This window comes from Artemia franciscana, chromosome 17 (assembly GCF_032884065.1).
Source record: "Artemia franciscana chromosome 17, ASM3288406v1, whole genome shotgun sequence".
Lineage (NCBI taxonomy): Eukaryota > Metazoa > Arthropoda > Branchiopoda > Anostraca > Artemiidae > Artemia > Artemia franciscana.
This window is the reverse complement of record NC_088879.1, coordinates 5,813,777-5,841,275: the sequence shown is the minus strand read 5'-3', so window position 1 is coordinate 5,841,275 and position 27,499 is coordinate 5,813,777. Positions and strand designations below refer to the sequence as shown.

The following is a 27,499-nucleotide window of genomic DNA, read 5'->3' as shown; positions in this document are numbered from 1 at the left end:
CTCCAACTCCCCCCAATGTCAAAAGATCTGGTCGGGATTTGAAATAAGAGCTCTGAGACCTGAATTCCTTCTAAAAATCAAATTTCATTAAGATCCGATCATCTATTCGTAAGATAAAAATACCCCAATTTTCATGTTTTCCAAGAATTCCGGTTTCTCCCTCCAACTCCTCCGAATGTCACAGGATCTGGTCGGAAATTGACATTAGAACTTTAAAGCACAAGATCCTTCTAAATATCAAATTTCATTAATATCTGGTCACCCTTTCGTAAGTTACAAATACCTCAATTTTCAAAATTACCCCCCCCCCCCAATTCCACCAAAGAGAGCAGATCCGGTCCAGTTATGTCAGTCACGTATCTTAGACAGGTTTCTATTCTTCCCATCCAGTTTCATCCTGATCTCACCGCTTTAAGTATTTTCTAAGATTTCCGGTCCCCCCAACTGCCCCCCCCCCTCCCAATTACGCTTGATCCGGTTGAGATTTAAATTACGAGGTCCTTCTAAATATGAAGTTTCATGAAGATCCGATCACTCCTTCGTAAGTTAAAAATACGTCATTTTTTCTTATTTTTCAGAATTACAACCCCCAACCCCCCCAATTGAGCGGATCCGTTCCAATGATTTAAATCACGTATGCAAGACTTATGCTTATTTTTCCAACCAAGTTTCATCCCAATCCCTCCAATCTAAGCGTTTTCCATCATTTTAGGTTACCCCACCCCAAACTTCCCCCAATGTCACCAGACCCAGTCAGGATTTAAAATAAGAGCTTTGAGACACGATATCCTTCTAAATATCAAATTTAATGGAGATCCAATCACCCGTTCGTAAGTTGAAAACACCTCATTTTTTCTAATTTTTCAGAATTAACCCCCCCCCCCCATCTACCCCAAAGAGAGCGGATCAGTTCTGGTTATGTCAATCATGTATCTAGGACTCGTGTTTTTTTTCCACCAAGTTTCATTCCGATCCCTCCACTCTAAGTGTTTTCCAAGTTTTAGGTTTCCCCCTCCCAACTCCCCCCCCCCAATGTCACCAGATCCGGACGGGTTTAAAATAAGAGCTCTGAGCCACGATATCCTTCTAAATATCAAATTTCATTGAGATCCGATCACCCACTCGTAAGTTAAAAATAGCTTATTTTTTTAATTTTTCAGAAATACCCCCCCCCCCCCCCCAACTACTCCAAAGAGAGCGGATCCGTTCCGTTTATGTCAATCATCTATCTGGGACTTGTGTTTATTTTTCCCACCATGTTTCATCCCGATCCCTCCAGTCTAAGTGTTTTCTAAGTTTTAGGTTTCCCCCTCCCAACTCCCCGCCCCCGTCACCAGATCCGGTCGGGATTTAAAAGAGCTCTAAGACACGATATTCTTCTAAACATCAAATTTCATTGAGATCCGATCACCCGTTCGTAAGTTGAAAATACCTCATTTTTTCTAATTTTTAAGAATTACTCAAAACTACCCCAAAGAGAGCGAATCAGTTTTGATTATGTCAATCATGTATCTGGGACTTGCGCTTATTTTTCCCATCAAGTTTCATCCCGATCCCTCCACTCTAAGTGTTTTCCAAGATTTTAGGTTCCCCCCTCCAACTCCCCCCAACGTCATCAGATCCGGTCGGGTTTTAAAATAAGAGCTTTGAGACACAATATCATTCCAAACATCAAATTTCATTAAGATCCAATCACCTGCTCATCAGTGAAAAATACTTCATTTTTCTATTTTTTCCGAATTAACTGGCCCCCCACTCCCCCCCAGATGGTCAAATCGAGAAAACGACTATTTCTAATTTAATCTGGTCTGGTCCCTGATACGCTTGCCAAATTTCAACGTTCTAGCTTACCTGGAAGTGCCTAAAGTAGCAAAACCGGGACTTTAGGTTTCCCCCCTCAAACTCCCCCCAATGTCATCAGATCCGGTCGGGATTTAAAATAAGAGCTCTGAGACACAGTATCATTCCAAACATCAAATTTCATTAAGATCCAATCACCCGCTCATAAGTTAAAAATACCTCATTTTTTCTATTTTTTTGCGAATTAACCGGCCCCCCACTCCTTCCCAGATGATCAAATCGGGAAAACGACTATTTCTAATTTAATCTGGTCCGGTCCCTGATACGCTTGCCAAATTTCATCGTCCTAGCTTACTTGGAAGTGCCTAAAGTAGCAAAACCGGGACCGACAGACAGACAGACCGACAGAATTGGCGATTGCTATATGTCACTTGGTTAATACCAAGTGCCATAAAAACGAACGTGAATTAATAAAAAAAAAAGAAATTCCACAAAACAAGCTTTTCAAAGAAAAGTAAAGAGCTCCATTAAGCCAAGAAGGAGCAGAAATAAAGTCAAATAATCTTCCAAGCGTAAAACTACCACACATCTCTATAATAAATAAATGAACCTCAAAACGAACAGAAATTAAAATAAATATCCGGGTCAAACTCAAAACGAGCAAAAATTAACGTGGTTAGAACTGATAGCCCCCATGTCTTCTCAAGACCAGAACATAATTTGCGCTTTACTGAAAAAACAAAAACAAAAAACAAACAAAAAAAGCAAATGACCGTGGGTTGTCAGTTTAATTGACGTATACTGATATTTATGATAATAATTATAGTCTTGATAATTTTATTTCTGTAAATAAGAGAAGTGAAAACATTTTAAATGTGTATTGTTTCCGGCTATTAATTTTAATTTCTGTTCGTTTTGAAATTCATTTATGTATTGATATTGATTCGTGGTAATTATTTTGAAGAAAATGAAAAATGAGCCATATAGCGCCATACATGCAAAGGTGTACTAAAGAAAACTGATTTGTTTCTGTGAATACTTGAGTTATGTAGGCCTGCATTAATTTTGACAAGATTTTTGAAGACGCTGAATTTCAGCTGGGGTGCAAATCCCCCCTCCAAAGGCTAATAGATTAAATTTTGAATTTCTGAATAAAATTGGATCTCACTCTTTTGCTGCTCACCTTTAAAGTTTTTCAATGAGTCTATTTTAGTCAGGGATATAATCGTTTGATTACGCCCTTTTCAGTAAAAAATACAGCTTTTAAAGTTCTCATTTATTTTAAAATTGGGAGGTAGCCTAGTAAACAGTCCATTATGTTGCAAGCGAGCTTTGTTTAATCGACTGGGAAAAGGCTGGTCCTTTTATCCACGTGATGCACGCTGGATTAAAGTGATGCACGGTCTATCAATTAAATATCTATGGAAATCTGTTTGTTTTGAAAAAAAAGAAAACGGTTGGACAATCACTGCGTAGACGATTCCTATCAAGTAAAATAAAAAGAAGATTTTTTTTTTCAACTGCAAGCAGAGAATGACCAAAGATTAAAACAGACATAAATTACCCTCTATATATGGAAAGGTGTGCTGTCTCCTCAAGCTTCTGCTCTTTACGCTGAGATTTGACTGTGCTTTCTCCAAAAAATCTAAATAATTTTCTGGGTAAAATAATTACAATTAAATAAGCATATCACTCTCGAAGCGTTATGGCATAAAGTTACATTCTTTACGAAAGAAATGGTTGTCTTGGTAAAGCTATATCTTCAAAACTTGTATAAAACAGTCTCATTCCCTTGGAAATAGTCGAATATACAACTAATAAACGTGTCTTAGTGGTGCTTACACTTTTTGAAACATTTTTGAGGTCAGACTGAAAATGGCTGACAGCCCTTCCTCTCTCTCTTTTTTTTTAATTCTACAATATTTTCAAGTTCGTGTCCTTTCATGCCTCTTTTTATTCGTAGAAATGAGCAAAAGTAATACAGAGTCAGGTAGTGAGTGAGGTGATTGTCTTAGATGTAGTGTCTCTTTAGTGAGTAGTGAGTAGTGAGATGATGCCTCTTTTTATTCGTAGAAATGAGCAAAAAGTAATAAAGAGCCAGGTAGTGAGTGAGGTGATTGTCGTATTGAGGTGTAGTGCCTCTTTAGTGAGCAGTGAGTATTAAGGTGATGCCTCTTTTTATTTGTAGAAATGAGCAAAAGATAATACAGAGCCAAGTAGTGAGTGAGGTGATTGGGTCATCAGAACCATATTCTTAGCCACAAACGTCCTTTCATGCCTCTTTTTATGCGTAGAAATGAGAAAAGTTAATTCAGAGCCAGGTAGTGAGTGAGGTAATTGGGTCATCAGAGCCATATTCTTAGCCACAAACAGGTGAAGAAAGATAGCTGTGTGTGTGGGTGCATTATTTGGGTGGAAAGAGTCACTTTCCTTTCTTCCACAAATCAGGTCTTTGTACGAACACTATTCATAATACCTCCAAATAAAATGTTTGATTAACGTTCTGGGTATCAATTTGTTGGTTGACCATTTAGTGGTTGGCTATATCTGCGACCATTAGAGGGAGAATGAAATAAGAAATCTAATGGTACTACTTTAATTTTAATAGTATGTTTCCTTTAGTAGTAGTCAACCATTAATCTGGTACCACGTCCTGACTTAGAGGAAAAAATTCTGAATGCACTACGACTTTGGTATAGAAAAATCAGCATCTTTTCATACCCAAATCTTCAGTACAACTTCACTGAAACAAGCTCAAGAAATCCAACTAATTCTCGACAGTTGATCCATTATCCGTCTGCAGTCTGTAGCACAAGCTCATGACTTTTTTTCATCGTTTTCATCATTTTGATCATCATTTAGATCATCACTTTTTTCATCATTTTGGTCATGTCCAAGCAAAAATGGTCGTCCTCAATCGACATATCGACATTTTTAAAATGTGCAAAATACGCGTAGAGAGCTTTACACGTTTTGTTTTCCTTCTTAGCGGCCGCTCGCAGTTTTGTAGCCTTTTTACCTAGCAGAAAACCCCATTTTACGGCTGTGCTTTGTACGTTTAAATTTGCTTTAGAATAAAATGAAACAAGAAAAAAATAACGCTAAAAAAGGGTCACTGCAAGCTAGGTCATTAACAAAAATAGAGACGAAGACCATACTGCCTTTCCATAACAAACACCAAGTAGAAACAATAAAGAAATTCTTTTCAAGACAGTGGAATTCAATTCAGTGGATATTTCCTATTGCCAAGGGCCGTCATCAGCACAACACGAGATAAAAAAAAAATATATATAAACTCACATTAAAATGAGAGAATTAAAACTAATAAATTTTTTTTAAAAACTTTTAAAAACAGCCCTAGCATCCTTACTTTAACGAAGTTCAACCAGGACTTCGTTGAAGTAAGGATGTTAGGGCTGTTTTTAAAAAGGTAAAAAAAATATTATTAGTTTCAATTCTCACGTTTATATATATATATATATATATATATATATATATATATATATATATATATATATATATATATATATATATATATATATATATATATCTATATCTATATCCATATATATTTTTTTCTCGTGTTGTGCTGAAGACGGCCCTTGGAAATAGGGCCGAAATATCCACTGAATTGATTTCCACTGTCTTGAAAAGAATTTCGCTGTTGTTTCTTTGTGTTTGTTTGTTAGGTCAGTAACACAAACGGTACTGTATTAGTAATCCATTGCGCTATGCACGGTTAGCATGATAAATGTGCGCTGACAAAATGAAAAAAATGTAAGCAATTCCATCATTATGCATTGTTAAATATTAAAAATAGAACCATTACAAAATAATATAATTTTGTTGTTGTTGAAAGTTTATAATCTAAGTTTTTCCAGTGATGTCAAGAATGTTGATCATGCATATGTTTTGTCGTGGTTTTGCATTTTATTGTTGTTTTTCTTGTTGTTTATTGTTGTTATTCTTGTTATTATATTATTTCTTGTTATTATATTATTGTTATGTTGTATATTGTTGTTATTTTTCTTGTTGTTATTGTTGTTTATTGTCCTGTTTTTCTGGTACGATTCTTACAGACCATTTAAAGGGGGGGAGTTCTACAGCCCACCTTTTCTAGCACAAAAAAAAGTCAAAATGGCCAAAAGAATTATAACCAATAAATTATTGGACGTATGCCGTAATAGGTTTTATAACAATTATGCTCACGTTTATTCTCTATTATCAATTCGAAAAGCAATGATTAAGCAAATGGATAAGAAAACAATGTTCAAACAAATAAAAGATGCAAAACTAAAACTAACAAGAATTTTGATCATGCATATGTTTTGTCATATGTTTTGTAATATTATGTTTGTATGTTTTGTATGTATGTTTTGTAATATGTAATATGTTGTGTAAACAATGTATGTTTTGTAATATTATTAGTTTTAATTCTCACGTTTTAATGTGTTTATATATATATATATATATATATATATATATATATATATATATATATATATATATATATATATATATATATATATATATATATATATATATATATATATATATATATATATATATATATATATATATATATATATATATATATATATATATATATATATATATATATATATATATATATATATATATATATATATATATATATATATATATATATATATATATATATATATATATATATATATATATATATATATATATATATATATATATATATATATATATATATATATATATATATATATATATATATATATATATATATATATATATGTTCCGCTGAAGACGGCCCTTGGAAATGGGGCCGAAATATCCACTGAATTGATTTCCACTGTCTTGAAAAGAATTTCGCTGTTGTTTCTTTGTGTTTGTTTGTTAGGTCAGTAACACAAACGGTACTGTATTAGCAATCCATTGCGCTATGCACGGTTAGCATGATAAATGTGCGCTGAAAAAATGAAAAAAATGTAAGCAATTCCATCATTATGCATTGTTAAATATTAAAAATAGAACCATTACAAAATAATATAATTTTGTTGTTGTTGAAAGTTTATAATCTAAGTTTTTCCAGTGATGTTAAGAATTTTGATCATGCATATGTTTTGTCGTGGTTTTGCAAAAACCACGGTTTAAGCAAAAACAACGGATTCTTTTCATATCAACCAACGATAGCCTAGTAATACTTATACTTATGTTCATACTTATATGTTATGTTCATACTTATGTTCATACTTATGTTCTACTTATGTTCTGTTTGTATGTTTGTATATATGTTCTGTTTGTATTGTATTCTGTTTGTATTCTGTTTGTTTCTGTTGTATTCTGTTTGTATATTGTATTCTGTTGTATTCTGTTTGTATTGTATATATGTTCTGTTTGTATGTTCTCATACTTATGTTCTGTTTTCAGATGTAAGCCGCCGAAGTGGAACGCCGCTGCGTGATAGTGTCGGTCGACGTCTTGCAGGCGTTGGAACTTCTCATTTTGGGTTGACGGATGATGAATCAAAGCCCTTGAATGGTCAAGCGGGTATGAACTGTTTTGACGTTTCTAAACCTGACATTCTAAGGCATAGTCTAAAAAACTATATAATTTGAAACCTCTTTTAGCTACATCCAATTCTACTTGTTCGTGGAAAGTAGGTTGTACATTGTATACAAGTTGTACGTGGTAAACAGGAGTGTAAAATAAGAAGAAGGAAAAAGACATAGACTACTTGAGAATTGTATAAAGAAGTCAAATAGATTAAAAAAAGAGAGCCGCTATTATAAATTCCTATGATAATTTCAGTTTTAAAACAAACAGAATAACTGCCAAGAATAAATGACGCCTAAACCACAGCAAAAATTAGGATAAATAAAAACGTCAAATATAGAGATAATTGATAATGCTATAGATGAATAAATGAATTCTAAAAGGAACAGAAACTGAAATGAATAATCAAGTCAAACTTAAGATGAACAGGAATTATTGCAAACAGGAGTAAGGCTACCGTCTCCTAAACCTGCTAAAGGCCACGGAGTCAGGTTTAAGTGGTGATGGCGCTGCTTCTGTCTATAGTGATTACTGTTCGTTTTTAGTTTGACCTCATTATTCACCTTAATCTTAGTTTGTTTATGATCGACAGTGTTATTCGCTATCTTTGTGTTTGATGGGATTACTCAATTTAACTTCACTCCGTTTTTGGTGTTATTTGTTCATCGATAGAAATTTCTGTTCGTTTTAGGTTTGAATTGTTGTAGGGATTTATCACTGCTCATCTTATCTTTGATGGTGACTCTTTAATTTCCTTTGGAAATCTTTTTTTTTCGCAAATATTTTTTAAACTATTGTCATACAAAGATGGTATCACCGAGGTTTGAAAGTTGTAAAAAAGTAGTCAAATAAATTCAATAAAATTTTAAAGAATAACAACCTACTTTGCCGTTCGTGGCATTATTTTAACTACGTTAAACCGTTAACCATCCATTTTAAATATTATTTTATATTATTGTCAATATCTGTTATTCTCATATTTTGTCAATATGGTGACACGCCGGAGTATCTGTAAAAATTAAACTTTTATCTTGTATCAAAAAAAGGTTCTGAATTTCTTTAAAGCCTAGAAATGTCGTCGCTGTTACGCCTAGAGGCTGACATGTTCAAACTTTTGAAACAATCGCAAAAATCATTTGCGAGCCGCATTCAAAGGGAAGATCAGCAACGAGATTTATGGTCAGTCCACCGTGGTCTCTATTATCCTTTTGACCCTCCCTTTGAGAATACCTTACCAAACAGCTTTTAGCAATTACTTCACATACATGAAAATGTCGCATGCGACCTTTTGGCATAACAATTATGATATGTCTACTTGGCTATGGTCTGAAATTACCTAGGACAAAATCATAAAGCTAGTGGAAATACCTACGCTTAAGTATATATAAAAGCTATTTTTTTTTCTATCTTGTATCAAAGAATGCTTGCATTCCCTTCCTTTAAAGGTTTTCAGTCAAATGCCTAGCTCATGTAATTAGTTAACTTGGTAGTATTAGATACAATGCAGGTGAAAATATTGTAAACGTTAATAAAGTTTCTGGAACATTTTTAACCCAACCAATGCTGGTGCTGGTGGCTTTTAAGAAACAGATGCGCAAATGAGTCCCTTGGGAAAACACTCACTAGGACTGCTATTGTACAGCAGCTTACTTTCAGGAAATCCACCTGCCCCCCCACCTCCTGGCCTTGTTATGAAGGAGCCAAACTTAGTTTGGAAGATCGATAACCTTAACACTTTCTAGTGAAAATGAAGTGTAGTTTTCTGTTAAATCAAAAAAACTGTTATACCCCGTGAATAAAACTTTCAGGAATAAATCGACTGCGCAGATTTGTACCCAAAAGGTATTGTATAGTTCCTGGCTCCGCCCCATCCCTCCTCCATTTTGCCAAATTCACACAAAAGGTCTTGTGCTTGGTGAATAAAAGTTTCAAGAATGGAGTGTCAGTCTAAATGAGGATTCAAAAGCTGCTCTAATGATTTTATATCAGGGATCTGGGGATCGTGGGGAGAAGTGGGGATCGATCCCCACTCCCGCCAAAAAAACAAGAACGTGTTCTTGAATTTCTGGGTAGTTATTATTCAAAATATCAAGTCAGGTTTTTTTTTCTTTTAATATTGGGCCTCGAAATCTTTTCATTACTACTCTTCTTCCCCCCCCCCCCCCCCAAAAAAAGTCTGTTACCTGCAAGATCCTTTTTTAAGGCTTGCAAGATTCTGTGCGAAAAGGTCCTGATAAATTAAAAATGCAAAACAAAAACAGTAATATTAGTAATTTATCTTCGAATCTGATGCAAATCCTCGGAACCACCTTGCTTAGATATTCAGATCAAGAAATTTTTAAGTTCTTCCTGTGTCCTAATTTTTCCATTGTCCTAATTTGGACCATGACCAAATCCCAAAGTTTTTTTTTTACAAGCACAACAACTATATGATTTCATATCGTGTTTATCATCTCTGTTTTTGTTCCTTTTTTAAGAAATATTGGGACAATACATGCTTCCTAAAAAAACTAGAGAGTCAGTCAGACATTTTGCTTCTTTAGACAAAATTCTGTTTCATCACTGGCCATTTTTAGACTTTCTGTATGGTTTTTAGATTCACATTTTAGAAGGCCTTATTTTGGCCCAAGAAATGATTTAATATTTACTTTCTTCTCAGCTGAATTTCAACAACGCCTCATATCCCTCCTGGATCCCTCCCTTAATAAATACCTATAGTTCTGTTGATAAACACCATAAATATAGTCAGGCATTGTGGGGGGGGGGCTAAGATCTGAAAATCTTTTAGAGGGCTAGAACGGACTTTTTTTTACAACTAAATTGGTAATAACTGCAGGAAGTTGATGGCAGTATTTAAATTATTTTAAAAAAACACTACCAATCCGGGTTCAATATGTCGCTTAAAGTTCATTTTGAAACTTATAACTCTAAAATGCCCCCTAGCCCCCTATATAAGACCCTTAAAAATACGTGTTATTTCTTTTGATGAACACCGTGGTAATATCCAGAGGGTGAGGTAAAGTTAGGACTTTGAAAATTAAAAAAAAATTACGAATTTTTTTAAAGAGCTAGAATGGATATTTTGATAATTAAAGTGATGATAACTATACTAAACTGGCGGTAGTATTTACAAAAAAATCTACCAACTCAGATATACCATGCCACATCAAATTCATTTCAAAACTCATAAGTGACCCTATTTAGTAGTCTTGACGCCAGAGTGCAGTACAGTTTTAAAATAGTCTCTCAAGCTGCTTAGCTGGAGAAAGATGCTTTAGCTTTCTGGCCTGGTCTGAACAGTCTATACTAGATTTATATATATATATTTTTTTTTTCAAGGTGTGATAGAGCCACGAGAAATGATTAATCATGTACTTGCTGCTCAGTTGAATTTCAACAATGATGATGAAATGCACTGCCGAGATAAACTAGGATCCGTCTTTGAAAGGCGCCTTCAATCTGCTTTTGGCAAGTGGGGACAAGGTTAGTAATTAACCTATTTCGTCTCTGCTTTGTCTGTTCTAGGAAACAGATTTATTTGTTTTGTCTGAAACAGGATAATATCTGTGTTGTCTGTTTCAAGAATCTTTTTTTTTTTTTTTTTTTTTTTTTTTTTTTTTTTTTTTTTTTTTTTTTTTTTTTTTTTTTAATGTGGACAAGGTTTGTCATTACCTGGTTTCTCTCTTTTGTTGATTATTCATAAAATTTAGGCTTTTAGCAGGGCGGTGTCGTGTTTGTGTAAATGAGACATAAAATAAAACAACCCAGCTCACTCTAGTGACAATATTAAGAATTCAGTGCATTATCTATGAGAGTCCTTTATCTTGCTGTTGCATAGACATTTTTGAAACACAAGGCTAGGTATTAATATTGTTATGAGGGGGGGGGGTACTTTCAGTTTATGATTAGATCATTTTAAATAAGAAATGGGAACCTTCTGGAGGAATTAAATAGGGAGGTTTTGAATAAGTTAGGATGGAGGGGAGCGTGCGTAGCTGTGGTGGCCTCAGGGGGCTTGGTGCTGCAGTCAGTTGTTTGTAGTAGCAGTTGTAGTATTTTAATCTTCAGTAAAATTTGTAGAGTAGTAATTAACGTCACTGGAAAGCGATATCCCTGTGGAGGAATTTTCAAGCCTTTTTTATTTCTTTTCTGTATATTGAGGAATAATAACAATATTGAAACTATTTTGGCAAATAAATTTAAATATTTTGTGTGAACGATATTTTGTGATATTTTCTAATCGAAAATCAATTTTCCTCCCACTCAGCTATTTGTTTTCTTTCTTCTATCTTTTCTGTTTTTTTCTTTCTTTCTTGTTTCTGTTTTTTCTTCTCGTGTTTTAACTGTTACTCAATCTTTCCTCCCATTCAGCTATTTTGTTCTAACTTCTTTCTTTTCTTCTTTCTTTCTTGTTTCTATCTTCGTTCTATTTTTCTTCTATTTTATTTTCTAAATAAATTTTCCTCCCACCCGACTATTTTTGTCTTTCTTCTGTCTTTTCGTCTTTTTCTTTCTATTTTGTTTCTTTCTTCTTTCTGTTTTTTCTTATTGTGTTTTAACTGTAACAAAATTTTTTTTCCCATTCAGCTATTTTTTCCAACTTCTTTTTCTTGTTTATTTTATTCTTGCTATTTTTTCTTCTTTCTTTTTAAGTAACTAAATTTGTCTCCCACCCAGCTATTTTTTTCTTTCTACTGTGTTTTCTTCTTCTCTTTCTTTCTTGTTTCTTTCTTCGGTCTATTTTATCTTCTTGTATTTTAACTGTTAATAAATATTTCCCCTATCCAACTATTTTTTGCCTAACTTTCTCTTATTGTGAATCCATTTTCCTCCCACTCAGCTATTTTTTCCAACTTTTCTTATTGTTTCTCTTTTCTTTCTAGTTTTTTTTTCTTGATTTTTAACCGTAGCTAAATTTTCCTCCCACCCAGCTATTTTTTGTCTTTCTCCCGCATTTTCTTCTTTTTATTTCTTTCTTGTTTCTTTGTTCTGTCTATTTTTCCATCTTGTGTTTTAACCGTTAATAAATTTTTCCCCTATCCAACTATTTTTTGCCTAACTTTTCTCTTTCTTACTGTAAATCCATTTTTCTCTCATTCAGCTATTTTTGCTGTTTACAGAAGAGGTAATCATGGGAATCTTGCCCATATCTGGTGACCCACTCTGTCTTTTTTTCACTAATAAATCAAATGTTTTTAATTTATTTCTTTCTCCCCCGTCACTGGTATATTATTCTATCGAGTCTACATGACTGAATGTAAAAAAACGCCTTTGACACTTGTTTTTTTTAAAGTTTCTTGACCGAAACTTCCCTTGGTTTAAAATAATGACGGTTCTCTGTTGTAGTAAGCAATTTAGTTTTGAACTACAAATAAATGACAAGTTTTTGGATGAAAATCAAAGGTTGACATTTGTGCAAGGATACTGTTCAGCATTAGTCACTTTTTTTGGACTGAATGAACACAACGCATTTGGACTTGTTTTGTTTGATGGTTCTTGACAGAAAAGTCCCTTGGTTTAAAGCTGTGACAATTTAGTTTTGAAGCTACAAATAAATGATAAATTTTTGTCATAAATGTCATAATTTTTTGTCATAATTTTTGTCATAAATTCTGTCATAAATGACAGAATCTAAGGTTGACATTTTGCATTGATACCCTCCAACATTGCCAATTTTTTTTACGAACATGTTTATTTTTCTTCGTGGAAGAAGAAACGTCTTGAGTCCATTCTTTAGTTTCTTCTTTTGGCCTATTACTATAATAAAAGTTGAGTCTAATGAATACGAAACCCAATATTTGCCATTTCCTTTCAGTCTAATGTTGGGATTGATTGAGCTCCCAACTTCAATCCAATTAAGTCCAATTAAGACTCGTACTTTTACTTTTTACATAGATTGATTACTACTTGTAATAATAACAAAATACTTCAGAACCAAGCCACGTAAGGCTAACACTGATACGCACTCGTCCTCCATCCCAATCTATTCAAAGCTTCGCTTTTTACCCACTCCTAAGAAGTTTTAATTGCTGCTTTTCTAGACGACCTGCTTTTCGTTTGGCTCTAGATGGATGGCCGAAAAGGGTGATCTTTTACGGTCGGTCATTCTTCATCCCTAAAACTTGTCCTCGCCATCTCAACCTTTCTCTCAGAAAGTGGGATAGAACCACAGTACAACCCGTTGCTTGTCAAACAGTTACTCAAAACTATCCGTTGACGATCCGTATGGAAAACATCTAACTTCCTCCTCCGTCTTCCGAAGCACCCGCATTTCAGAACCATACTTGGCCACTGTCATTTCCATTATTTGACTATATATACGACTATATATATATACGATAAACATGACTATATATACGACTATATATATACGATATACATGACTATATATATATTTGACTATATATATATTTGACTATATATACGACTATATATATACGATATACATGACTATATATACGACTATATATATACGACTATATATATACGATATATTTGACTATATATTTACGATAACCCCTTTTGAAGGCTCTGCTGATTAAAATTGCAAAAATCCTAAGAGTTTACCCAGAAGAATCATAAAACTAATCATAAAAATGTATAAACATAAACAAGAATGTTAATTGAATTTGCTTTGTTTATCTTTATTTTTACTGTTGCTTTATATATAGCGGAATGTGAAAGACCACTTTTTCATAAGGTAAGATAAAATTTTATTGTAGAGAATGGACTATCGCAAGCCCTGATGGACTATCGCAATTTTCTTTTCAGTAAAAAAAGAGATTAAAGTAAAAAATATTAAAATATAAACCGCTAAAATTATTATTATTTAAACCTTACAGAAGTCTTCAGGCGTTTTTAAAAGAACCTAGAAAGTAGTTGACACTTTGTGTTTTAAATTATCGGGGCTGGGTTTAGCATTATTAAATAAAAAAAAACAATTATTTTTCAGCTCAAAGTAAGGAGCAACACTAAAACTTAAAACGAACAAAATTATCACGTAGATGAGGGGGGTTTTCCCCTCCTCAACACCACGCTAAAGATTTTTTGCACTTTTAAAAAAGTTACTTATTGTTCTAATTAAACGAAACCTGTCTTTCAGGAATCGTTTTGAAAGAATTGGGACAAAATTTAAATTTAAACTTTAGCGTGAAGAACAAGGTGTTGAGGAGGGGAAAACCCCCTTATATACGTAACAATCTCTGTTCATTTTAAGTTTTAGTGTTGCTCCTTACTTTGAGCGGGGAAACCTTTTTTTATTTAGTCTCTGATCGTTTTTTAAATAACGCCTGGAAATCTGGCGGAAAATTCCCCCTCCCCATGGAAATATCCTCTAGAAAATACAATCCTGGTGAAAATTGACCCCGGACAATTATCATTAATGTGTGCACGCGTAAAATTGAGTCGGTAAAGAGAAAGCAAGACATATAAAGAGATTTCGTACAAGAATTCTGACAAATTCCTCCATGACACTTAGAAACTTCCATGTCCTTGATAAATTCTCTCCGTGCAAAATGCCCCTAACGGAAAATTTTCCCTATCTTCCCGACCTGAAAAATGCATGCATACTTCTCAATAACAAATACTATACGTAAACAACAGGCAAATTTTATAACTTCAAGACATTTCTCCGGGCACTGTATGGGGTCATGTTATCTCCAAGACAAAGTTTTTGGACCTTTCAACTATGCTGAACAAAATAGCTATCTCAAAATTTTGATCCGATGGTTTTGGGAAAAAGTGGCGTGGTAGGGGATCTAGCTTAAAAAGAGCACTATAAATTTTAATTTCCGTTAGAATGAGCCCTCTCCCGATGTTCTAGGCCCACTGGATCGTATGATCACCCCTAAAAAAAAAACGTATCCGTGATCTTTCTTCTGGCAAAAAACACAAAATTCTGCATTTTTGCAGTTAGGAGCTTGAAACCTCTACAGTAGGATTATCTGATACGCTGAGTCTGATGTTGTCATTTTCATTCAGATTATATGACTTTTAGGGGGTGTTTACCCCTTTTTTGAAAAACAGTTTTCTCAGGCTCGTAATCTTTGATGGGTAAGACATAACTTAATGAAACTTATATATTTGAAATAAGCAGAAAAATATGATTCTTTTGATATAGTTATTGGTATCAGAATTCCATTTTTTATAGTTTTGGTTACTATTGAGCCGGATCGCTCCTTACTTATAGTTCGTTACCACGAACTATGTGATTACCATTTTACCATTCGTGAAGTGATAATACTGTCCATTTGTAAAACGGTAATACCTTATATTTGTAAGATGGTAGTACTTTGTAAAATACTTCGAAAAATTTGTAAAATGGCAATAAAATGGTAGTACTGTCCATTTACAAAGTGGAATTACTTTGTAAAATGGTAATAAAATCGTAATACTTACCATCTGTAAAATGGTAGTACTTTCCATTTTAAATGGTAATGCTTTTTAAAATGCTTCGTAAAATGTGTAAAGTGGTAATAATATGACAGCACTTGCCATTTGTAAAATGGTGATGCTTTCCATTTGTAAAGTTGTAATACTGTATATTTGTAAAGTAGTAATACTTTGTAAAATGCTTCGTAAAATTTGTAAGTGGTAATAAAGTGATAATACATACCATTTGTAAAATGGTAGTACTTTTCATTTGTAAAATGATAATAGTTTGCAAAATATTTCGTAAAATTTGAAAAATGGTAATAAAATGGCTATAAATCTGTAAAATGATAGTACTATCCATTTATAAAATGGTAATACTTGGTAAAATATATCGTCAAGTGGTAATAAAATGGCAGTACTTGCCATTTGCAAAATGGCAATACTTTGTAAACTGCTTCGTAAAATTCGTAAAGTGGTAACGCTTGCCATTTGTAACATGGTGATGCTGTCCATTTGTAAAATGGTAGTATTTTGTAAAATATATCGTAAAGTTTGTAAAATGGTAATACTTACCAGTTTTAAAATGATGATACTGTAAGTGGGAAAATGATAATACCATTTTACCAACAGTATTGCCATTTACAGGCGCAGACTCTCATAGCAAATTGTATTAAACAATTGCTGTTGGGTAAACTTTCTTGAATATTTTTAAAAGAATTAGTTGGTCCAAATAAATAAAAGTTTCGAAGGTCTCAGAATGTGATAACTGATGCGATTTCAGAAAGTTTCACTAGCATGACACTGCTATTATTATGTGATATTTAATTAACTTTAATCAAATTTGGATCACATTCAATTCTAATTAATTTTATTGAATTATTTGACATTTAATTGACTGGTATTATTATTTAAAATTGCAATAATTATTGACAACAAAATTTCAAAAAAAGTTTTGTATGGGTGGAAATTGTTTACCCTGACATTCATAGTCATACATTTATTAGCGCCACTTTTTATAACTAGCACCCAAAATCACCTCAAAATCAAGCACTTCCATCGTTAAAGTTGCCAAGCACCTCTGAAGTAATTATTTCTGGTTCGGCCTGTATAAGTTTGTCCAAAAGTATTGCCAAGTTAAAGATTATTCATTTTACTGTAAATGCTGCCGAATATCTAATCAGCAGTAAATTTTTATTAACCGTAAATTTTTATTAATTTTTTAAATATAAAATTTTATATTTTATTTTTACTTTCTAGTTGTTTGTCCCAATACTGGCTGGAATTTATTCTTGAATTCAGTATAGATTTTATTGTAAATGCTTAATATAAATATAAATTAATTGCACATTCTTCTCGGGGTGGCTGTTAATACTGATGTTGTTTGGTATAATAGATATCTCTTCTCGTATTCTTGGGGGAAAAACTTGCAGTTTGAATATTTGCTGTTCGGTATTTTTGAGTTTTGAAGTTGTGAGCATGAAAGTTTGTGGCATTCTTATTCGCACCTCGCGCCGGTCTGGTTTTTAACATCTATGTTATTCTTTTCTGCTAGAAAAACTTACAGTTTTTAAAATTCAAGTATCAAGGAGAGTGAAAGTTAAATATGATTTATTCTCATATTCTCAATTTGTTTAACTGGAAACTCACAGACATATGTACCTTGAAAAATTACGAAAAATTGTGAATTTATTTCTGAATTAAATAATTCTTTTTTAAACTGAAAGTAAGGAGCGACATTAAAACTTATAACGAACAGAAATTATTCCGTATATTAAAGGGCCTGTCCCCCCCTCAACGCATCGCTCTTTATGCTTAAGTTTTTTACTGTTTTAAAAGGTTGTGAGAAAGAGTCAAACTTTAGCGTAAAGAGCGGGGCGTTGAGGAGGGGACAGCCCCTTTCATATACGGAATAATTTCTGTTCGTTAAGTTTTAATGTCGCTCCTTACTTTCAGTTAAAAAAAATTGTTTTTTTTTTTTAATTTAATTTCTGAGCGTTTTTGAATTAATGCAGGTTTTGATTTTGACTCACCGTACATGAATATTAAAACGGAATTTGCATATTAATTTTTACTTTTTTGACTAAACGGCCTTTTCAAAATTTTGATCTGATGATTCTGAAAAAAGGCGGGGGAGAGGGCCTAGTTGCCCTCCAGTTTTTTTTTATTACTTAAAAAGGCCAATAGAACTTTTGATTATATTTACGAACGTTTTTATTAGTAATAAACATACCTTGCAAATTAAATTACGTAACGAACTTCTATGTTCGTATATGTTTATTACGTATATGAGGGAGTTTGCCCCCTCATCAGTACCTCGCTCTTTACGCTAATGTTTGGATTTTTTTCCGATTCTTTAAGAATGACCCCTGAATCACAAAGGCCGTTTAATTAGAATATATAGCTCTTTTGGAATTACTAAAAACACTTCAGCGTAAAGAGCGAGTTTTTAAGGAGGGGACGAATCATCTTATATACGTAATAATTTCTGTTTTTTTAACTTTTAATGTTGCTCCTTACTTTCAGTTGAAAAAACTTGTATTTTTAAAAATTTAATTTTTCAGGTTTTTTTAAATGATGCTGGAAAATTCAATTCCCCCTTCATGGAAATCTTCTTCCCCCATAAAAAATTCCTTCATGGAAAGATCCTCCCACGAAACATCTTCCGCAAGGATTAAGTCGTCTTCAAAAACATACTTGTTTGATTTTTCGACTATATTGAACAAAAAGGCCATCTCAAAATTTTGATCCTTTGACTTTCAGAAAAAATGAGCGTGGGAGGGGGCCTAGTTGCCCTTAAATTTTTTGTTCACATAAAAAGGGCACTAGAACTTTTAATTGCCGTTCGAATGAGCCATCTTGCGACAATCTAGGACTGGGTCAATACGATCACCCCTGGGAAAAAAAAACAAAAAAACAAAAACAATTAAACACGCATCCGTGATCTTCTCTTCTGGCAGAAAATAGAAAATTCCATATTTTCGCAGATAGGACCTTGAAACCTCTACAGGAGGGTTCTTTGATACACTGAATCTGATGGTGGGATTTTCATTAAGATGTTATGACTTTAAGGGGGTGTTTCCCCCTTTTTCGAAAATAAGACAAATTTTCTCAGGCTCGTAACTTTTGATAGGTAAGACTAAATTTGATGAAACCTATATATTTAAAATCAGCATAAGAATCCGATTCTTTTGATGTATCTATTGGTATCATATATATATATATATATATATATATATATATATATATATATATATATATATATATATATATATATATATATATATATATATATATATAATATATATATATATATATATATATATATATATATATATATATATATATATATATATATATATATATATATTTATATATATATCCTTACTTACAGTTTGTTCACTTCCTTACTTACAGTTTGTTACCACGAACTGATTGATGGACAAATATTTTATATAATAGCCCGCGCCACATTTAAAAAAAGAAGAGAAGAGGCGATTCAACGTGGCAACGTCCTGTGGTGGCGCAGTGGATTTGACCTTAGCTTGGTAATACGGGACCCAGAGATCGAATCACGCTGCAGGAATGCACTGCAGGGCCGACACAGGGACCTTAGTAGTCAAGAAGCGTCGTTAATTCTTAAATAATAATAAAAATCAACGTGGCAACACTGACAAAAATGTGGTAGTGCCCTGAATTCTTCATCATTTTGAAACAAAAAAAAAACGACGGTTTTCTATTATGAATAGACCTTAAATTGCTACAAGGGTAAAAAAATATTCTTATTCTGATGTCCTTGGTACTTCAAAATCGTTTATTTTGAAAATTATTATTAAAAGTTCAAATGGACTTGACATCCTGAGGTCAGGGATTCGAGCCCTGGTGTGGTTGGTTTGGGATGGGTCAATGGTGTGACCCAACTTCAAATGGGTACCTGGAGAAATCTGTTTGAAAACACGGGAAATGTTGGATGATTTGCCCCCAACTTCGCATTGCACTCCCGGCCGAAGGCATCGAATCAGGAGATCAGCACCAGCGCAACGCAGACAAAATTCAGCATGCGAATTTTTTTTTCCTATAATGACTTGTAGCTAATTAAATTTCCTTTTTCCACGTTTTTTCTCTATTTGCCTTCCGTTTTTACTCTATTCTATCCGTTTGACCTTTTAGTTGGAGTTTTTTTGTGACAAGTAGGGTGCTCTACTTATGTTAAGTAGACTACGTTACGGAATAACAATGTAAAACAGCTAAAGTGTCAAAGAACCTTGACAAAGGACTTTATCTTGTGCATTTTGTCGTAGGAATGTTAATTGATTGTCTATGTTTTTGTTTTTACTTCACTTGTCTGTTTACATAGTGAGCTATGAATAGATCAGCATCGTTCCATATCTTTTTCCAGTTTGCGCGCGACATGCTTTGCTTGTGCTCTTTACCGGAGTTTTACTTTCACTGGCTTTATCTTGTGGTGTGGCGCATCTGAAGGTGATTGTGGACCCAGTGGAGTTGTGGGCATCACCACAAAGCAGATCTCGTCTGGAAAAAGATTATTTTGACAAGAATTTTTCACCTTTCTTTAGAACCGAGCAGGTTATCATCTCTGCAAAGGATTTAAAACCGGTAAGTGTATATTAGCTGCATGTACCTTATTAAATCGGTGAAAATAGGTTCCGAGACCACAGTGGCTCTATATTACATGCTTTGTTTTTCCGCCATGTTTTGTGCGTTCGCGATATTTACTCTAGAGTTTGGGTTTTCTTCTAAGTGTATATTAGCTGCATGTACCTTATTACATCGGTGAAAATAGGTTCCGAGACCACAGTGGCTCTATATTACATGTTTTGTTTTTCCGCCATGTTTTTTGCGTTCACGATGTTTACTCTAGAGTTTGGGTTTTCTTCTTTTATAGTCTGTTTTTTTTTTCTTTAGCACTGACTATGGCTTAGATAGGGTCTTTGACGAAATATCTTGGGGGAGGGTTCGTTATTTACTGGCTGAAAAGTATCCTTGTTTGCGTTTGTCTTTGTCGTTTTTTAAATTTTTTTTCACGTAGGCACGTAATATTTCTGAAACTCGAAAATATTTAATTTAGTCGTCTTATAATTTATATTACATGCTTTGGCCGGTGTAGCAGCTGCTGAAGGGTTTTGAAGGAGTATCTGTATTTTCTTTCATAAAGAAGGAACCAACTCCCCTTTTTTTAATCAGGTTTTACCCAAATAGTATCTTTGTTTTATGTTCATTTCTTTATTTATTTATTTCTCACCACGAATCAGCTTTTTTGTCAGGTTTTACCCAAATAGTATCTTTATTTTATGTTCATTTCTTTATTTATTTATTTTCTCACCACGAATTATTTAGCTGATCATAAATGTTTTTGTCATTTTTTTCTGGACTCGGTTGATTTTAAAGCTGAGTCCCACTTATCATGCGGAAATACACACAGCTAGGAGCTAAGAGGGGCACAATATTTTTGAAGAGGTAAGAGGGACACAAATGAACATGTAAATAGTTTTGTAAATATATAAATAGTTTAAAATAGTTTTGGATATGGATATAAATTATACAGAATAAGAAAAATAAAGTCATGTTGTAATATACTACCAGGTAAAGTACGCCCATGGAAGTACTATCAGGATTTAAATGGAGTCTATTATGTGTTATTCTAGTAATACATTTTAAAATATAAATTAAATTAGTTAATAAAATAAATTATTAGTTAATTAAATTAAATTAGTTAAATTAATTAAATAGTTAATTAAATTAGTTAATTAAAATAAATTAAATTTAATTTAATTAGAAATAGCCATTATTTCTAAAGGAGCCCGCTTTCCTGGTGGCAACCAAAAATGACTTTTTTTCTAAAAAGAAAATACGTCCTTTCTAACATCGAAATAAAAATCCTTCAAATCATAACAAACTAGTTCAACGATGGGTAAACTACTTTCGTCTATATTACTTGAAACGTCAAAATTAAAGCAGAAGAATTTTTAACCTGAATAATTTGAAAAATGAAATAAAAGTGCGCATAACCTAAGAACTGGAAGTTTATCGTCATGATAAGAACTGTTCGATGACCCGTGCAGCTCGATCAAAGACCCGAGTTGCACAACCAGAACGTTGAACGTTGCACGATGAACGTTGCCAACCAGAGACTACACGGCTTCTAAAATATACAAAAATAGTTATTTTTTTTTAATATTTTCGTTCATGAAAATGACCTGATTTGTATCTTCTAAGCGCTTCTTCTTTGATTTTTTTTCTCTTAAAGCAATATTAAATCCCCCAAAAAATTGAAATAGCTCTATTTTTTGTTTAATTTATTTTTTTGGAGTTTTTGGAAGTTTTATTGGAGAAGGAATTATATACTTTGTGGAATTGGTGCCAGCCACTTTTAGAGGCGTTTCAAGACACGCTTTACAAGTGTATCTGAATTAGCAGTTTATGGAAAATAGCTTTATCTATTATAAAGTTGTATTTTTGCAATAATATGTGTCGATCAACTTGTATATTTGTTTCAGTCGCTAATTATTTGATATCTCTTTCGTTTGTAGCTTATCCTTGGCAGTATAAAATAACTAACAATCTTATGAATAGGCGCACACAGTCTACATCATCATTCTCTCCACTTTAAGAATTTTGTACTACTTAAAATATCCTTTCTCTATTCTAATCTACGTAATATTTTATTTGATAAAGCATAACAACTTCTTAGAAATGAGTTGTGATATGTTTTGCATACGTTTAAAAATATTGATAAAAAATAATGTATTCTTTGTAGTTCGTTCGGACCAAAGTTGATGGTGAAGTTAAATGGTATGGACCTGTTTTCTCCTTACTTACAGTTCGTTACCACGAACTGTTTGATGGAAAAATTTAAAAAATAGTATTTAAATAATATTATTGAAATAATATTTTAAATAATAGATTGAAATGGTGATTTTTTAGTTGCTCCAAGAATTTCTCTAAGAGCGTGTTCTAAAATAATTTAAGAAAAAACCTTCTTAAATAAATTGGATATTTAACAATTAAGGTAAAAAAGGAAGCTAAAATGTAGTTTAAATCCTTAAATTTTTTGTAGTTCAATCGGACCACGGTTGATGGTGAAGTCAAATGGTATGGACCTGTTTTCAGAAAGGAATTTCTTCTTGAGGTTCTTCACTTACAAAAGAAAATTGAGCAGGTAAGCAATATTAATTTATTACTATTTTCATTTACTATTCATATATCTCAGCAACTATTCATCTAGTAACAGTGTTAGAGGTTACAATTCTACTTACAAGGATATGGCAGCTTCCCTTTTATTATGGAAAAATTTTGGTTGTTTAAAATTATATTCGTATTTCTACCTGCAAAAAGTGGGAGGGGATTATTCCTGAAGGAAAATACTTGCTGGAGACGAAACTAAAAATTATTTGTCCTATCCTTTGGGAAACAATTGTAAATCGTGAGCGAAAAAGTTGTTTTTTACATTTATGTATGTTGTTGCTGAAGTTTGAGGCTAATTTGAATATTTATCAACAGTTTGCTATTTTGGATTAGAAGGAGATATGAGTGCTTCGAAACGAATCTCAGGTTGGGAATACCCGTAGCTTCAGTAGCCTTGAAGGAAAATGTAAGGATGTATATTTACCAAATTTTATATATATTTTGCATATTCTAAAAATATTATTTTTGTATTTTTGTTTGTTGTTTAAGTGTGGGCTCTTGTTGAAAGATTGGCTTAATTTTGTCATTTTACTGGAGTTCAAATTCTGGCTTGTAAATTTTGAAAAAAAAAATATCAAAGTTACATATTTATTAAAGTATACTTTAACCTGGCCGATTTTTTGAAGATTGAGCTTGCCAAATTAAAATTTTATAAACCTAATTGACAAAAATTTTCAAACCTCCGGTAGGATAAGAATGGATATTACTACTACCACTACTACTATTTGAACTGCCAACGACGGATGAGGACAGCATGATGCAAAATTACCCATGCGACTAATGAGTCCCCAAAACCCCTCCTCTACAGCATGGTGAACAGAGATTTTTTTTCCTGGTTGCAACTCTTTGAATTTTTTGCCATGATTTAACACCCTTTATAGAGAAGTTAGAAAACATCCCGAAATACTTCTTTATCCATGGGTCATATTAGGTAATGGACTCCAAACACGCATTGCACTCCTAGCTGAAGGCAAAAAATCAGGTGTCTGTTCTAGGCAGACCATGGCCAGTATACGAACAAATTTCAAAGTACATTATGTAATTATATTAACATCTTTTCTTTGATGATCCACAGAAAATCAGTCCTCCGTATGTGGTGCTCCCCTGGTTGAAAGCTTTTATTCTGCCATGAGCCACTGCCACATATGACAACAAGGTCTCCCTTGCAGTTTCTGGAGACCTCGTCATTGGTGATTTTAACCTTTCTTGGGCCCAGGCAAAAATCGAGATACCCCCCCCCCCCGGCTCCTCGCCTATCTCCCAAATATTTTCAGGCCCAATTTTAAAATATGATTCAGAAATTACAAAATGATTATAAATGTTACATTAATTATTTGAAATTTCGCGCCCCTGAAATTTCTGCGCCCGGGACAAGTGTCCCTTCTGTCCCTTCTAAAACCTCTAATGTACCTTGTATTGTAAAATGTTGTATATTTTTAGTCAACTGGCAACAATGGAACACGGATTGAGGATATTTGCTTTAAACCAATGGCACCAGATTTTGATATATGTGCTGTACAGAGCGCTCTAGGATGGTTTCAAGGAAATGAGGAATTCTTGGATATTAAGAACAACCTCACTACTGGATATGTTTATGATTACTTGGACCATATTGAATATTGCGCTTCGTAAGTTGATCCCTACCTTTCTCTCTCTTTCTTTCTATCTCCTCTCGCTCTCTCATTCTCTTTATCTCTCCCTTTTTCTTCGCTACTATGGTAAGTCAAATTGTTAAAAAAAAACTTACCGATTTTCCCGGAATAGAAAATAAAATATTTTAGAATATGTTTCTGCTGAGCTCATAGCTCTATTTTGTAATGGTTATAGACATTCATAAAGTAGGTTGTATATCCCTCTCTCTACTTATCCCCCCTCTCATTAATGAATTTGTATGTCGGCTTAGCAGATATATGCACTAGATTTAGAATCTCCTTACAAGGGAAGGGCCGTCCCAGCTGAGCGGTCACTCAGCCAGAGTCGACCCAGTCCTAAATGGGTTCCTGGAGAAACCTGGGGAAGATAAACAGGAAGGGCGCGGATTAGAACATGGCTGTCCTGTAACTCCCAATTGCACTTCCTGGCTGAAGGGCCCAAAAACGGAAATCAGCATTGCTGGTTTGGACTAGACTATCAAGGGTCTAGTGCCGCATCCTTTACCTCCCTTTCGACAAAACTTCCTTGAAACCTACTTGACTCGTCATTTGTTAAATCGCATTAGCAAGTCTTTTCGTGTTTTTTTGTATCTCACCTTTACTCTCTCTCTCTCTCTCTCTCTCTCTCTCTCTCTCTCTCTCTCTCTCTCTCTCTCTCTCTCTCTCTCTCTCTCTCTCTCTCTCTCTCTCTCTCTTTCTCTCCTCCTCCCTTCCCCTTCTCTTTTTTTCTCTTTTTCTTTCTCGCGCGTTTTCTTCGCTTCTACGGCAAGTCGGATTGTCAAAAACACATAATTCGTTGGAACAGAAAACTTCAATCTTGTTTTGCTAAGTTTTTAGCTTTTTTGTTAAGCATTTTGTGATTTATGCAGTTTCTTGCGATATCCACAGCCTGTCTCCTTTTTGTGCCAATTTCTATATTTTCTTTCAGATAAAACTAATTGCGGAAGAAGTTTTATTACATGTTAACGCTTCCTTTTAAAAGACCGACATTAAAAATATGAAAAGACTTTTCATCTGAGAAGTCAGTATTTGTTTTTTCTATTTTTGGAAATTGGATTTGAACGTTTGAATTGGTTTATATATATATATATATATATATATATATATATATATATATATATATATATATACTAGCTGTTGGGGTGGCGCTTCGCGCCCCCCCCCCCCCCAAGCCCCCCCGCGCTAGTCACGTGCCATTGTAGTTGTGTCCCTATGTCCCACCTGTGAAAATAGATATATATATATATATATATATATATATATATATATATATATATATATATATATATATATATATATATATATATATATATATATATATATATATATATATATATATATATAATAAATTTTATATAATAATAAAAAAGCTATATGGACAAACTGCTTTAATACTACAGTTAACTTGAGATGTTACAGCTTGGATATGATTTTTGAGTTATTGGAATTTGTTTTATACAATACTTATATAAGATTTGGGGGTGATTTGTACAAGCAAATTCTGGGAATTCCCATGGGGGGGAATGCCAGCCCATTTATAGCTGACTTGTTTTTAAGTCAACTAGAATATAAATATATGATGGATAAGAATAATCCAATTAATTTAAAACATGCTTTGTCAAATAATAAAAGATATTTAGATGATATTTTGGTCTTAAATTGTAAGGATTTCATTGATATTTCTAAAAATATATATCCATCAGAGCTTATTCTTGAGCCTAGTCATGGCGCTGGTCATGAAGATCATTTCTTAGATTTAAATATTAATATTTGTGATAATAATAAATTAAGTTTTAAAATGTATAATAAAACGGATGATTTTGATTTTGAAGTGATTAGTTTCCCATTCCCTGAAAGTAATATACACTCAAATATCACATATTCAGCGTTTTTCTCACAGTTACTTCGTTATGCAAGGATTTGTAGTAATTATATTGATTATAAAAATAGATGTAAAATCTTAAGCCAAAAATTGATATCAAGAGGTTTTTCTGCAAATAAATTAACTTGGCAATTTAAAAAATTTAGTTTTCATTATAACGAACTTTTAAATAAATATCAAAAGAATTATCTAGAAATACTTAAAGAAATTTTTAACTAATTTCGGAGGTTCGAGAAATGTTGTCACAGCGCCATTTATTTTGAATTGTGTTTCTAATTAAGCGGATTTTCTAAAAAATTAGCCACATGGTAAAGATGAATTCTATAATTGTTTAGTTCATTCAGGTTTTTTGCAATGTGTTAATATTTGTGATTTGGTAAAATTTATAATATTTAGTTTACCTATTGCTGCTAAATGGAGGGATATATTAACAGGATAAGCTTGTTTTGGTTTTACTTGGTTGTTTTACATTTGCTGTTTTTTTTTCATAGGCATGTATTTTGGGAGTGATACCTGACGCGGGGATGCCATGGATATTCTGTGGTAGCCACAACACTGTGCTGGGTAGAGAATTTAGAGTGGCGAAACCCTATATAGGCCAGTGTATTCTCCTGATGAGCCCTTATGTTGGGTGTTGCCTCTGAATTATTTGTCTATATTATTTTTTCTGTTGTTTGGTAAATGACGACTTATACTTATTGACGACATGACTGCCTGTCCATGGATTATTCTTTATGGTTGATTGTGTGTGGCTATGCTGTTTGACCTATGTGATTTTTTTTTTTTTTTTTGTGTGTTTGTGTGCTGTAGCATTGGTGATTTCTCTTTTCATGATATATATATATATATATATATATATATATATATATATATATATATATATATATATATATATATATATATATATATATATATATATATATATATATATATATATATATATATATATATATATATATATATATATATATATATATATATATATATATATATATATATATATATATATATATATATATATAATATATATATATATATATAT

At 32.9% G+C, this 27,499-nt stretch overlaps 1 protein-coding gene across 3 annotated transcripts in view; it reads left to right on the top strand.

Moving 5' to 3' along the window:
- LOC136037738 (NPC intracellular cholesterol transporter 1-like) overlaps window positions 1-27,499 on the top strand; it is a 160,623-nt gene that overhangs the window by 70,587 nt on the left and 62,537 nt on the right. For all 3 annotated transcript variants that reach the window (XM_065720516.1, XM_065720518.1, XM_065720517.1), the window contains exons 8-12: window positions 7,222-7,341; window positions 10,687-10,830; window positions 20,117-20,334; window positions 22,796-22,897; window positions 24,364-24,551. In XM_065720516.1, coding sequence (XP_065576588.1) covers window positions 7,222-7,341; window positions 10,687-10,830; window positions 20,117-20,334; window positions 22,796-22,897; window positions 24,364-24,551 — 772 coding nt within the window. The remainder of the gene's footprint in view (window positions 1-7,221; window positions 7,342-10,686; window positions 10,831-20,116; window positions 20,335-22,795; window positions 22,898-24,363; window positions 24,552-27,499) is intronic.